Source organism: Brachionichthys hirsutus, chromosome 15 (genome assembly GCF_040956055.1).
Source record: "Brachionichthys hirsutus isolate HB-005 chromosome 15, CSIRO-AGI_Bhir_v1, whole genome shotgun sequence".
Classification (NCBI taxonomy): Eukaryota; Metazoa; Chordata; class Actinopteri; order Lophiiformes; family Brachionichthyidae; genus Brachionichthys; species Brachionichthys hirsutus.
In genome coordinates this window covers 176,839-191,629 of record NC_090911.1, presented here as the reverse complement: position 1 = coordinate 191,629, position 14,791 = coordinate 176,839, and the positions used below count along the sequence as shown (strand labels likewise).

At 44.1% G+C, this 14,791-nt stretch overlaps 1 protein-coding gene across 1 annotated transcript in view; it reads right to left on the bottom strand.

The window, feature by feature from the left end:
* The window catches only part of LOC137905078 (contactin-associated protein-like 2), a 53,930-nt gene extending 39,433 nt beyond the window's left edge, over positions 1-14,497 (bottom strand). The window contains exons 1-4 of the mRNA XM_068749302.1: positions 14,425-14,497; positions 10,991-11,101; positions 8,017-8,210; positions 7,086-7,233 (exon numbers count right to left, since the gene is read on the bottom strand). Coding sequence (XP_068605403.1) covers positions 7,086-7,233; positions 8,017-8,210; positions 10,991-11,101; positions 14,425-14,497 — 526 coding nt within the window. The remainder of the gene's footprint in view (positions 1-7,085; positions 7,234-8,016; positions 8,211-10,990; positions 11,102-14,424) is intronic.
* Positions 14,498-14,791: the final 294 nt, after the last annotated feature.

Genomic DNA, 14,791 nt, shown 5'->3' with positions numbered 1-14,791 from the left:
GTTGTAATATATACTCTGTTTTCTTTGATAATATATCATCTAGTTTTAGTTTTGTATTTTGTAGTTCTGTTGCGTTTTGGTTCTCTTCTCCCATGTTTGCGCAGGAATAAAAAGGCTTTTCGTCCGTAATCACTTTATTCCTGCTCTCTTCGTGGCTACGGGAACATCACGTACATCCATAGAAAAAGACGTCATTCGAGAGAGAGAGCTCCCGCCAGATTCGCTTTTTAAAACAGTCGTGAACCGGAAACAGGAAACAGGAAGTAAACGTAAAGTGCATAAAACAGTCGCAAAATAGAACTACATTTGCATACATGTCATTTACAATAAACAGAACTTGTCGGGGTAATTCCCTGACACCCTGTGTAATAATGATTAAACGCACACAAAATGAATCGGGCAGACAAACTTCGATACAGGATTATACTTTACTGGTAAAGTATAATCCTGTTCGCCCAGCGGCTGCGACCAAAAGACCTCTCCCCCGGGACCTCACGGTCCTTTTATTAACACGGTGAAAGTAGGTGGTTCTCGGGTATTTGCATAGATCCCTACCCCCTTCGATGAAACTAGAGACAAAGGGATTTCTACCTAGAGAAACTCTCGTGGCCTCCTCCATCTTAAAAACTCTACAATGAGACAATGAAAATACAACAATAACTCTGACAGAACTGAAATGAGATCACATATTCCAACAAGGTCAATCCACGTTTGATTGCTTGAGTTCGCTGCGTAAGCATCGGTTAATAGTTTAATTTTCTCCTCTATTTCCTTTTCCATTTTCTGTTCCTGTTTTTTTTTGTAAGAGGCATATGATATACTTTTACCTCTGATTACAGCTTTCCCTGCTTCCCAGAGTAAAGACGGAGATGAGTTTGGAGAGTCATTCATTTCCAGATAGTCTGCCCACTCTCTTCTTATGACCCTATCAAATTCTGCATCTTTAAGCAAAGAGGTGTTAAAGCGCCACGTCGACGGGGGTTCAAAGGTCGCTGCGATTTGTAAGGTGAGCGTAACCAGAGCATGATCGCTGATAATTATTGGGTTATTTTTAGTAGAAATACTTTGGCTGATTGTGAACGCCTCGTGTGTACTGTAGTACTGGAGCGATCTACTGATGGATGTAGAACTGTGTTGAAGTCTCCGCCGATGATGATAGTTGAGTCTGCCGTTAGCTCGAGTAGCTGAGAGAACAATGTGTGGAAGAAGGCCGGATCATCACTATTAGGAGCGTACAGATTCACTATTGTGTATAATTTATTGAATAATAATGTATCGGCCCTCTGGAGCCGTTACAGTGTTGTTTAACGTGAAGAGTAGTCTCTTGTGTACTAATATAGAGACTCCTCTTTGTCTGCTGTTATAGCAGGCAGAATAAACTTGACTGAAGTTTGTGTCTGTGAGTAATTTCTCTTCTGACTTTTGTAAATGGGTTTCTTGTAGGAGACAAATGTCTGCTTTTAATTTTGAGAGATGCTCTAAGATGTTGATTCTTTTTGCCTGAGAGCAGGGTTATAATAGTTTTGGATTTTTAATTATAGTTTAGTTTTAGTTAGTTTTGAATTTGTTTTCTCTAATTCAGTTAGTTTTAGTTAGTTTCTAGAGTGGATTTGTTAGTTTTTATTAGTTTTAGTTTTGTTTTTATTAGTTTAATTTAGTTTTTATTAGTTTTAGTTTTTTATACTTTCAGTTATTTGTCAGATGCAGGATTAAAATATAATAAAATAATACAACTCAACAAAAGATAACATATAAAACATTTATTCAGTAATTTTAAACAACCAACCGTAACAGTCCGCAGCATAGCTGCTAACGTGCTACAATCTCGGACTTAATACTTCATTTGCCGCTGATGATTTGCTCTCAGCGTGGACGAGCTTTCTGGCTCTTGATATCAGCGAGTCAGTATTTGGACAGCGTTCAGGGTGAGCTGGAGGGTGAGAGCACCCTTCAGCTGGAACTTGTTGGTTTCTCCATCTGGCAGGTCAAGCTCTGAGCAAAAAGAAAAAACAAATGTAAACCACACAAAGAATAGTACAGTTTAATAATTATTCATGAATTACGACTGTCTGTAATAACCCTTGTTTTTACAGCAGGGATAATAACGTTACTTGTTTCATGATATTTAATTTCTTACACTGTTAGCACCCTAAATTAGCTTCCCCAGGATAACCCATTTAATATTGTATATTTATAATGAAGCCCAATATTAGATCTGAAATCATGACATGACAATAACGATGATGTCAGTGTGACAATTATACATTTCAGGTTTTAGCAGATGGAGGCTCCAACATTTGTGATTGGCATTTTAGGTTTTGGATCAGAATGAGTAAAACAAATAATTTATTTCCTCTCCTTTGGGGACTTTATGGGGTTTTAATATCAATTAAAGTTTACAACACTGATTATTGTTACATTTTATATCAGCATAAAATGTCAACAAGACGAATGTATTTGGGACTAGAACCACTCACCAACGTGTTCAGTGTCCTCGTCGTCCGTCTCTAATCCAATCCACGGTTCATCCAGACCATCTCCAGGGCCTCCTGGCTGAGGGGGGCTCCATCAGGGGGGCTCCATCAGGGGGCTCCTCACTTTTGGCTTGGCTCCAAGCAGCTCGTCTTCTTCTCATGTCTCATTAATGCAGCGAGCCATGCCCCCCCAGTGTGTGTGTGTGTGTGTGTGGGGGGGGGGGGGCTCCAGTCGGTGCAGGTTAAAAGCAGTCCCTTATTGTTGTCTCCGTTGCGGTGCTAACTGCTAGCCGGGGGGGCTACTCGCAGTTAGCTTTCTTGTTTCCCTCCGTCGTAATAAACACATCCCACATGGGGCTGGAGCGCTTGGCGTTTCCTGCCGGCTTCCGTTGCTAGTGACGTCACCAACCCGATTCTCAACGAGCAGTGACGGGAACAGCCGGACGGAGCCGCCAGCACGCGTAACTCCGAGCAAAATAAATCAATTTCAAAATCGATAAAAACGAAAACGAAGAGATTAGTGTCTTTAATTTTTATTAGTTTTAGTTAGTTTTGTGAATGGACAATACCGTTTTAGTTAGTTTTCGTGATCTATTTTAATTATCGTTTTTATTAGTTCTAGTTAACGAAAATGTTTTTTCAATTCTAGTTTTCGTTTTTTCGTTAGTTTTCGTTAACTATAATAACCCTGCCTGAGAGCGAGCGCCACACACATTCCAGATAGCAAAATGAACTTAGACATACCGATGGTGAGCAGTCAGGTCTAAATGTGTGTATCTCTGTAAGCTGCTTACTATTCTCTGCATGTGATAAGTTAAGGTCGAGGTGTTGGATGGTTGGATAGCTGAGAGGGATATAAACGAGAGGTCTATAAAGAGTCTTAAATATGTGCACAGCAGAATCAAGAACACTGATACATAAACAAGTATAACAAATTAAAGCCGCAAGCGGCGTTGTAGGCCCTCGCCGGCCGACAGGCCGTTGAGCTGACCCGCCGACGCACGCCGCTTTTGTCCTGAGTGCTTCACAAGTGTTTAGATTTGAGCTGCATTAGTAGCTCACAGTTTAGTCAAATCGTTATTTGGATTATATGGCCATCTGCCATCAGGAGTTTTTAAGTTTCAATCCAATATGGCCGCCTTCCTGTGTGTTTGGGGGCGTGGCCATAAAAAAAAATTTTTGCCCTGACATGACGCATGTCTGTACCAAATTTCGTGGCTGTCCGACAAAGTTGGCGTCGGACCCCCCCCCCATAGGAGTGGTTGCCATCGCCATGGCAACAGCGTAAAAAATGCAGCCTGGGTGTCATTTCCTTTTCAACCGGCATGTGTGTGAGAATGTATGTGGCAAATTTGGGACGTTTCCATGCTAATATGTCATTTTCATAAGATTGGTGATTGTTTTATGTCGCACTCATTTGATTAACATGGGGAATGCCGGCCATTGCCACGGCAATGCAATGCATTGTGATTTTTGTAGGTGGCGCTGGCGCGCCACTTTTTCATGCCCAATTTTGAAACACATAAAATAATTAATTTTTCGCCGGTTCTGAGCTTGGTTCAAAATTTGGTGAGTTTTCGAGCATGTTCAGGGGGTCAAATTGCCGTTTAAACATCCCTCTATATAAAAAAGGAAACAAACCTGGCAACTACCGCCCTGTTTCCATCCTTTGTTCCATCTCAAAGGTTATGGAGAGAATAATCCAGGAGCAAATCAACCGCTACCTCGCCGAGCATAGCCTGCTCTTTGAATTCCAATCGGGCTTCAGAACATCCCACTCCACTGACACATGCCTCATATATCTGACCGACTACATTAAGCGTGAAGTAGACTCGGGCAAATACGTTGCATCAATTGCGTAATTTAATATTGGATTTATTTTTATTTGTATTGTTATTTGTATTGTTTTTTGTGGATGATTTATGTACGAAGGACTTTCAACGGAAACAAGCCCGCAAGGGCTTTTTTGAAATGCTCCTCTTAGACAGGATGTTTGACGTTATTTGTACTGTAATACATGCTACTGTTTGACTGTACTTGTACTGTAATACATGCTACTGTTTGACTGTACTTGTACTGTAATACATGCTACTGTGTGACTGTACTTGTACTGTAATACATGCTACTGTGTGACTGTACTTGTACTGTAATACATGCTACTGTGTGACTGTACTTGTACTCTAACATTCTATCTAATAAATATATTCATCATCACCTACTGCAGCATGGTCATGCTGGACCTCCAGAAGGCCTTTGACCCCGTTAACCATTCAATCCTATTGAATAAACTAGGGGCGATTGGTTTTGATAGCACATCAACAAACTGGATGAAATCGTACCTTGAGGGACGAGAACAAATGGTGGACATAAACGGAACCTTGTCCTCGTCCCTCCCGGTGAGCTGTGGGGTTCCTCAAGGCAGCATTCTAGGGCCGTTACTGTTCCTCCTATACATTAACGACATGAATGCTGCCTGTAACTGCAAATTGTTCCTGTTTGCTGATGACTCAGCACTCCTGATTTCGGGAGAGGACAAAGTGCAGGTTGAGGAAGCTCTCAGCTCTGAGGTCACCAGAATCCGTACCTGGCTTACGGATAACAAACTGTCACTACATCTTGGAAAAACCGAATCAATTCTTTTTGGGTCTAAACACTCTCTACGTGAGATAAATGTTAATGATTTCAAGGTCACAGTCGATAATACAGTAATCTCCAGCAAAGAAGAGATTACCTATTTGGGCTGTGTTCTTGACAAATACCTGTCTGGTGATAGTATGGCAACTAAGGTGATCAAAAAAGTCAATCAGAGAACAAGATTTTTGGGCAGAATGTCTGCTTTTGTCTCCGGACGCTTGCTGGAGCCTCGTTCAGCCCCTCTTTGACTATGCTAGCACCTCCTGGTATTCAAACATCAAAGTGTCCCTGAAAACCAGGCTCCAAACCTCCCAAAACAAACTGATTGGGCTACTCCTCAATCTGGGGCCCATGACCCACCTTCTTCCTGGACATTTTGCTATCCTAAAATGGCTCAGGGTAGAAGACAGGGTTAAACAACTCAAAATGGGATTGGCATTTAAAATAGTCAATGCAGCTCTGCCCTCAGTCCCCTCAATCCCTGCATACCTGAATAAACACCTCCACAGATTTAGTGACACCCACAGCCACAACACTAGAGGGAGCTCAAACAACAGCCTGATTACCCCCTCCTCCAGGACTAACATGGGTAAATCATCTTTTTACAATACTGCCCCCCAATGGTGGAACGGTTTGACTCCTGCCCTCAAAACATGCACCTCTTTGGCCTCCTTCAAAAAGGCCCTAAAAATACACATTTTAGGGGGACAGAAACGGAGATAGTCATCACGACTCTCTCCGGATCAACCCCCCCCCCCCTTTTTGTCCACCTACGTTGCACATATTAAGTGTCTTTGTAATTTATTGTAATTTATGTAATTTATGTAATCTATTCATTCATTGTCATTTTGCATCAGTGGTGTAAAATAATTTTATTTTTCTCATGTTACTTTGCATCAATTGAGTTATCGAATATTGGTTTTATTTTTATGTTTTGTTTTTATTATTTTTATTTGTATTGTTAAATTTGTATTGTTAATTGTCAATGATTTATGTACGAAGGACTTTCAACGGAAACAAGACCGCAAGGGCTTTTTAGAAATGCTCCTCTTAGACAGGATGTTTGACTTTATTTGTACTGTAATACATGCTACTGTATGACTGTACTTGTACTGTAATACATGCTACTGTGTGACTGTACTTGTACTCTAACATTCTATCTAATAAATATATTCATCATCTTCAGAACAAAGAAGAATAAAGAAGAAATTAAAGCCGCAAGCGGCGTTGTAGGCCCTCGCCGGCCGACAGGCCGTTGAGCTGACCCGCCGACGCACGCCGCTTTTGTCCTGAGTGCTTCGCAAGTGCTTAGATTTTAGCTGCATGAGTAGCTCACAGTTTAGTCATTGTTATTTGGATTATATGGCCATCTGCCGTCAGGAGTTTTTAAGTTTCAATCCAATATGGCCGCCTTCCTGTGTGTCTGGGGGCGTGGCCATAATACTTTTTTTTTTTGCCCTGACATGACGCATGTCTGTACCGAATTTCGTGGCTGTCCGACAAAGTTGGCGTCGGACCCCTCCCCATAGGAGGGGTTGCCATCGCCGCGGCAACACCGTAAAAACAACAACATGGTTACGATTGTGTTTTTTGATCGGGACCACATGAGGGACTTTTCTGGTAAGTTTCAATCATTTCTGGCAAACTATTTTTTTAATTCCCATTCAATTTTTGTTATCGTTCTCTAGGGGGCGCTGTAAGGCCGATTGTCAAAGTTTCCCTTTTAAAGTGTCCAGGTAGGAAGGGTCAATAAGTGTTTAAAATCTGGTTTTGATTGGAGTGTGTGTGTGTGCAAACGCTGACTCAGCAGTTTTGAATCGCTTGACAGCAATAGTCATGAGTCGCGTGTGTGTGTCACCTTGTTTCAATTTTCAAATCACTATTCTACGCCTATGTCAGCCACAGGGCTAAAGCATCCAGAACAAAATACATTTACAGGTTCATTCAGGTACCCCAGTCGTATACAGTTGTACTCACAATATGAGCAGCCATAGAGCTCCAGACGTATTCCGATACGTCCCTCGCTGTTCCAGTCCACCGGGATGAAGCGTACGTAACGGGCGAGGATGGCATGCTTGAGTTCATTGCGAACTACACCCTCACTATTCACATTCCCCTGGAATGTCTGGAACACAAAAACAAATATTTTAAGTAGTGCTACAGTACCTACTACTCATTGTTTCAACCCCCCCCCCCCCAAAGAAAATATTGGAATGTTGGCATAACAATATAACAGTAGGATCATGAAGAGCAAAAAATAAGAACCAACTGGACTTGCTGAAGGGTTGTTAAAGTCGGTTCACCTAATCCAAGAGGCTTCTTCAGTTCAGGACTGAGGTTCTCTTTGGGGTTCAAATCTGATCCAAATCCAAAACCTGTTCCTATAGTATGTACAGATTCAGCTGACCTAACATTTGAGCACATAACCCAGATCTGGGTGGCACGGTGGTGGAGTGGTTAGCGCAGAAGGTACCGAGTCTCTGTTTACTAGTTTACTACATATTTACTATTTTAATGACAGATAATCATCGTAGCAATGGCTCAGTGGGTTGGGAAATGGAGAGTGACCAGGATTTATGTCCTGACCCAGATAAAGTATGGCTGGTGAGGGGCCAGTCTACCTCCAGGGCACTGCCGAGGTGCCGATCCCCCACGGCTACGGTCACCATATGCCCGGACCTGCATAATGTACGGTATATAGTATGTGCATGTGTGTGGATTGTTAGAGGGTGGAAATAACTTTCTGTGTGTGTACTAAGCGTGCTACATGACACTAAAGAGCTCTTCACAAGAGGTGGGGTGCATCCCAAATATGTAAAAAACAAAAACATTTTCGGTCATCAACAGTATTTGAATAACCTGATTTCAAAGAAAGGGAAGTATGATTACAAAGTGTAGCGTTATTTACCCGGATGCTTCCATCCTGTAGATAAGGTCGCCAGTTTTTCTGTGTGTCGCTGTAAAGCAGCTGATACTTTGTGGTCCAATCAGCACTGTTGTAACAACCTTGGGTTCCTATGGCAACAACCCGTTTCCGTGAACCCAGGTCCAGTTGTAACCATGGGTAATGGTCTGTTTCCAAGGGCAACCAACCTCCAGCTCCTAGTTAGTGGAAAGATGGAAGGACAAAAAAATGAGAAGAAACTGATTTTCTGAAGTAAATGTTTTTTCAGCAGAACTTTCTATTATGTTGCCACAGTATAGAAATTTAACATTAAGATAATTGCCAAGGAAAATATCGCAATAGTGCACACAGGAGTCGAATAGTGCACACCACCTGTCGTGCTGCTGCAACACCTGAAGGATATTAATGCTAAATACAATGCATTGTCAACATTGTCAATCAAACTAGTGGATCATCTGTGGAACGTCTTTAAAAAATAAAAATAAAAAACACATGAGAAAAAAGAGGAGCCTCAGTCATTGTTTTCTATTGGCCTCCAGTCACAAGACGTTGAACCTCTTCGGTGTGACTGTGCAGCTACTTTGGATAAAATCTCTTGATAATCCTCAAACATGAGAACTTCACTGATTAGTAACAGTACTCAACAGATTTTTGTGGCAAAAGAGAAACAGATATCATATTGCTAGTTGTGAGTTTGACTTCAAATATAGATTGATAGAGAAATAGTACTCATCAGGCTAGACTTTTTTTCATTTATCAAACAAAGCATCGATCCATCCATTCATCTTCTTCCGCTTATCCGGGGGGGTCGCGGGGGCAGCATCCCAAGCAGGGAAGCCCAGACTTCCCTCTCCCCGGCCACTTCTTCTAGCTCTTCCGGGGGGATCCCGAGGCATTCCCAGGCCAGCTGAGAGACATAGTCTCTCCAGCGTGTCCTGGGTCTTCCCCGTGGTCTCCTCCCGGTGGGACGTGCCCTGAACACCTCACCAGGGAGGCGTTCAGGAGGCATCCTGAAAAGATGCCCGAGCCTCCTCATCTGGCTCCTCTCAACGCGGAGGAGCAGCGGCTCTACTCCGAGCTCCTCCCGGATGACTGAGCTTCTCACCCTATCTCTAAGGGAGAGCCCAGCCCCCCTACGGAGGAAGCTCATTTCAGCCGCTTGTACCCGGGATCTCGTTCTTTCGGTCACTACCCAAAGCTCGTGACCATAGGTGAGGGTAGGATGAAGATCGACCGGTAAATCGAGAGCTTCTCCTTTGGGCTCAGCTCTCTCTTCACCATGACGGATCTGTGCAGAGTCCGCATCACTGCAGACGCTGCACCGATCCGTCTGTCGATCTCTCGCTCCATCCTTCCCTCACTCGTGAACAAGACCCCGAGGTACTTGAACTCCTCCACTTGGGGCAGGATCTCCTCCCCGACCTGGAGGGTGCACTCCACCCTTTTCCGGCTGAGAACCATGGCCTCGGATTTAGAGGTGCTGATTCTCATCCCGGCCGCTTCACATGCGGCTGCGAACCGATCCAGTGAGAGCTGGAGGGCGTGGCCTGATGAAGCCAACAGGATCACGTCGTTTGCAAAAAGCAGCGACCCGATCCTGAGGTCACCAAACCGAACCCCCTCAACGCCCCGGCTGCACCTAGAAATTCTGTCCATAAAGGTTACGAACAGAATCGGTGACAAAGGGCAGCCCTGATGGAGTCCAACCCGCACTGGAAATAGGTCCGACTTACTGCCGGCAATGCGGACCAAGCTCTGGCACCGGTCATATAGGGAGCGGACACCCCGTATCAGGGGTCCGACACCCCATACTCCCGGAGCACCCCCCACAGGACTCCCCGAGGGACACGGTCGAATGCCTTCTCCAAATCCACAAAACACATGTGGACTGGTTGGGCAAACTCCCATGCACCCTCAAGGACCCTGCCGAGGGTGTAGAGCTGGTCCACAGTTCCACGGCCAGGACGAAAACCACATTGCTCCTCCTGAATCCGAGGTTGGACTATCCGGCGGACCCTCCTCTCCAGTACCCCTGAATAGACCTTACCGGGGAGGCTGAGGAGTGTGATCCCTCTGTAGTTGGAACACACCCTCCGGTCCCCCTTCTTATAAAGAGGGACCACCACCCCGGTCTGCCAATCCAGAGGCACTGCCCCCGATGTCCATGCGATGTTGCAGAGTCGTGTCAACCATGACAGCCCTACAACATCCAGAGCCTTAAGGGACTCCGGGCGTCAAACAAAGCAATGAAGGGTAAGTGAAGGTGAACCACAACCAGCTACAATTTGCACTGGATAAGATCTTCCAATGTCACATGATCCAGAATACATGTTTGGGACTTCATAGACCAATGAAACCCCTTCATTGATATATATACAGTATATGTTTTCATAAATGATAGCATGTCAACATGTTCTGATCAGGGCGAGGGAGCAGGAAGGGGTCTGGAGGCAAGAACAATTGAAGGCTTGATAACAATAAATTTAAAGCTCAGTAAATTCAATATTCTAGTAAATTAACTCTGGTATGAGGATTCCACCTCGCGTCCACAAATTTGAATCTATTAGTACCTTGATGCTTTTACTCCTCTGTTTCATATACATTTCATTTTTATTTAATTGTTCTTAATTACAATTTTTTTTATATTGTTTTATGATGCTTTAACCTTTATAGCGTATTTTGTAAAAAACTAAAGAAAAAAAACTAAAAACAATTCTTGCTGTTGAAATGTGCTATACAAATAAATTTGCCTTGTTTCCTTTTGCACGCTTCACACGAAGACTCAGAAAGTAGTGTCAGTGCTTCATTCTGACAGTAACACTAGTTGGTAATGAAGCTCACCCAAACCAAAAGGTGGACAAATCATAAGTGCAAACCAGGAAACATTCCTGTTTAGTCCCATCGGGGAAAAACAAGCTACGTGGTGACAGAAGATCATCAAGCTACCCTTTTTAATATCTTTAATTAAAAGGCATACCTAGCTTCCAGGTGAGTTTCGCGTAGCCAGCAGCATATCCTCGGCCATACACTGATGAACTGGTAAAAGAGCTGTCGGGGAGAGGCGTCGCCAAGGTGTCCTCACATTTTCCTGATCCATAGGGACAGAGACATACGCATTGCTCCTTATCAACAATCATAAATATTTTGCCTCACGTATAACATCTACACACAAATTTAAATCAAGAAAAAAAAATATGAATCTATCTACCTACCGGTCGAGTTTTTCTTTATTTAGTCTACTTATTCATTGACTAAACCACCTGAATCAAAATCTCCATCCATCCATCCAAGAGAAAGTTGTGTTTGGTAATTTTACTCCCTGACAGCAGTGGCCTCTTTGAGGAGCACCCTTTGAGGAGGACCCTTTGAGGAGCACTCTTTGAGGAGCACTCTTTGAGGAGGACTCTTTGAGGAGGACCCTTTGAGGAGCACTCTTTGAGGAGCACTCTTTGAGGAGCACCCTTTGAGGAGGACTCTTTGAGGAGGACCCTTTGAGGAGCACTCTTTGAGGAGCACTCTTTGAGGAGCACCCTTTGAGGAGCACCCTTTGAGGAGCACCCTTTGAGGAGCACCCTGCCCGAAGCAACAAACCAAAGCCCGATCCACTGAGGCCCCATCTTGCATTTTACAGGAGTTCCATGATCTGATGCTAACATCCCAGCGCCAGATGCCACAGCACAACTTCAGAGGTCTCGTGGCATCCATGCCTTGATGGGCAATGGCTGTTTCGGCAGCAAACGGGGGACCAGCGTGATATTGGGTAGGTGCTCATAATGTTATGGCTGATTGCTGTACATTTTCATTGTGCGTTGATAAAATGAAAGAAACATTTTTTCAAAATTACTCGTTCCTGTCTATGGCTAATGCAACAATTTAATGTATAATTAATCCAAGTAATCTAAAATGTTTGCTGGGATGCAGTTCAAGCTTCTCAACACACACATTTGTTAGTTTTTAAATAAGAGACAGCAACAACGAATGAAAAGATAGAACCAGAATCTTTTGCTAAAAAAATATCAGAACAAAAAAAACAAGAATGTAATTTTATTAGGTTATAAACTGTGTTCATAATTTTTTCTGATTAAAAAGCATATTGTTTCAATGTTATATAACCAATATGGATAAAATAAAAATATTCTTGACTATCGCAAATCAATGAATTCAATATCAATGATATTTCAATAAAATATAAGCCTGATTGGGCTTTCTTGTTCAGTAAAATCTTTTCTTTTAATCATATCTATTAATAATCATCAAATAATGCTTGTGTTTTTCCTCACATAGTCATGGCATCAGAGTATTTTGGGTTGGGGGGGTAGCATGCGTGAGACAGCTGGAGGGTATGGTAATAAGCTTCCTCATATGCATGACAAAACAAGTAGAGCATGAATCAAAAGGCTTGGGGCCTCCGTTATAAAGGTTGCTGCACAGAAAACAGTAGCATCAGCAGAAGTAACATTTCCATAGACCTCATTCACCACAAACATTGGAACTTATAGATTTTCTATGAAGAAACAGGAGCAGATTTATACATACTTAAAGGCAATTTTGCACCAAGATTTTCAGCAATACCCACAAGTTATGTCATAAATTGAGGCTCAGGTGAATACAGGTGGCTTGAAAAACACACATCAGCATAGATACTGTATATATTTCGTATTTCATATTGCATAACCCTAACCCAAACACCAACCTCTGATGAATTTGATTTACAAACTTATGCACCCTACAGAGTGGCTTATTCACCATTTGATTGGCAGCAGTTAACGTGTTTGTTAAAAATCTCATATCAGCATTCTTCACACAAACCTACCTCATTTAATTAAATTAGCACATTTAATTTAAAAAAACATTACACTCTTGCCTTTAATTATAAATGAAGTCCAGACACTGCTGCACTTGACTTGTGAGCTGTACATTGTACATAGCTGTAAGTTACTCTGTAGTTGAAAAGTCACAAATAGTTTTTTGTGAGTTAAAGCATATACACAGAGTTATACATGAATGTTAAAAGGTTGTATTTAACTGTGTATGAAATTAAGAAGAGCAAAAGAAGAATCAACTGGACTTGTCTGAGGTAGGTTCAATTCTCTGAACCTAAGAAAAATCCAAAGTGAAAATGAATATGTTCAGCTAGTGAATGCATATGATCAGCTCTAAAGGAGCTCTAGAGGTGCTCTAAAGGAGCTCTAAAGGAGATCTAAAGGAGCTCTGGAGGAGCTCTAAAGGAGCTGTAGAGGAGCTCTAAAGGAGCTGTAGAGGAGCTCTAAAGGAGCTCTAAAGGAGATCTAAAGGAGCTCTAGAGGTGCTCTAGAGGAGCTCTAAAGGAGCTCTAGAGGAGCTCCAGAGGAGCTCTAAAGGAGCTCTAGAGGTGCTCTAAAGGAGCTCTAAAGGAGATCTAAAGGAGCTCTGGAGGAGCTCTAAAGGAGCTCTAGAGGTGCTCTAAAGGAGCTCTAGAGGTGCTCTAGAGGAGCTCTAAAGGAGCTCTAGAGGAGCTCTAGAGGAGCTCTAAAGGAGCTCTAGAGGAGCTCCAGAGGAGCTCTAAAGGAGCTCCAGAGGAGCTCTAAAGGAGCTGTAGAGGAGCTCCAAAGGAGCTCTAGAGGAGCTCCAGAAGAGCTCTAAAGGAGCTCCAGAAGAGCTCTAAAGGAGCTGTAGAGGAGCTCCAGAGGAGCTCTAAAGGAGCTCTAGAGGAGCTCCAGAGGAGCTCTAAAGGAGCTGTAGAGGAGCTCTAGAGGAGCTGTAGAGGAGCTCTAGAGGAGCTCTAAAGGAGCTCTAGAGGAGCTCCAGAGGAGCTCTAAAGGAGCTGTAGAGGAGCTCTAAAGGAGCTGTAGAGGAGCTCCAGAGGAGCTCTAAAGGAGCTCTAGAGGAGCTCCAGAAGAGCTCTAAAGGAGCTGTAGAGGAGCTCCAGAGGAGCTCTAAAGGAGCTCTAGAGGAGCTCCAGAGGAGCTCTAAAGGAGCTGTAGAGGAGCTCTAGAGGAGCTCTAAAGGAGCTGTAGAGAAGCTCCAGAGGAGCTCTAGAGGAGCTCCAGAGGAGCGCTAAAGGAGCTGTAGAGGAGCTCCAGAAGAGCTCTAAAGGAGCTGTAGAGGAGCTCCAGAGGAGCTCTAAAGGAGCTCTAGAGGAGCTCCAGAGGAGCTCTAAAGGAGCTGTAGAGAAGCTCCAGAGGAGCTCTAAAGGAGCTCTAAAGGAGCTGTAGAGGAGCTCCAGGGGAGCTCTAAAGGAGCTCTAGAGGAGCTCCAGAGGAGCTCCAGAGGACACCATGACACGCTGTGCAGGTCGTCGTTGGAACGTCTATTGTGAGCTGCGCCGGTGCTTCGGCCTGACGCTGACTCTTTATCACGCACACACTGCTACACCGTCGCCGTGCTCCGCGTGCTCCGCGTGCTCGCCACGGCGTCGTTCCGTCCACTTACGCTCTGGTGCGGACGCAGCGCTGGAGATGCTCCACACAGCTGGCAGCAGCAACATCACGATCACGCGAGCCATGGTCAAAGCAGATCCGCGACGGGGGTCCCGGGGGCCCCGGGGTCTTTGTGAGGACCTGCTCGTTCGTGTCCGCTCCGCTCCGCTGCTCTTAAGGTGCCTTGCGTCTTCCAGGCGGACTCGGAGCGACAACCTCTGAGATGAGCGTGCGCGCAGAACGCGGTCGGGGAACATGGTCCCGCGGACCGGCAGAAGGGAGGCGGCGGTCCGACTGCTCTGGAGCGGCTGGCTGGGCAACAAAGCCCGGTTATCGGCCGCATTTGGTACAACAATGGGGGGGAGGACGCTTGCTGGCGC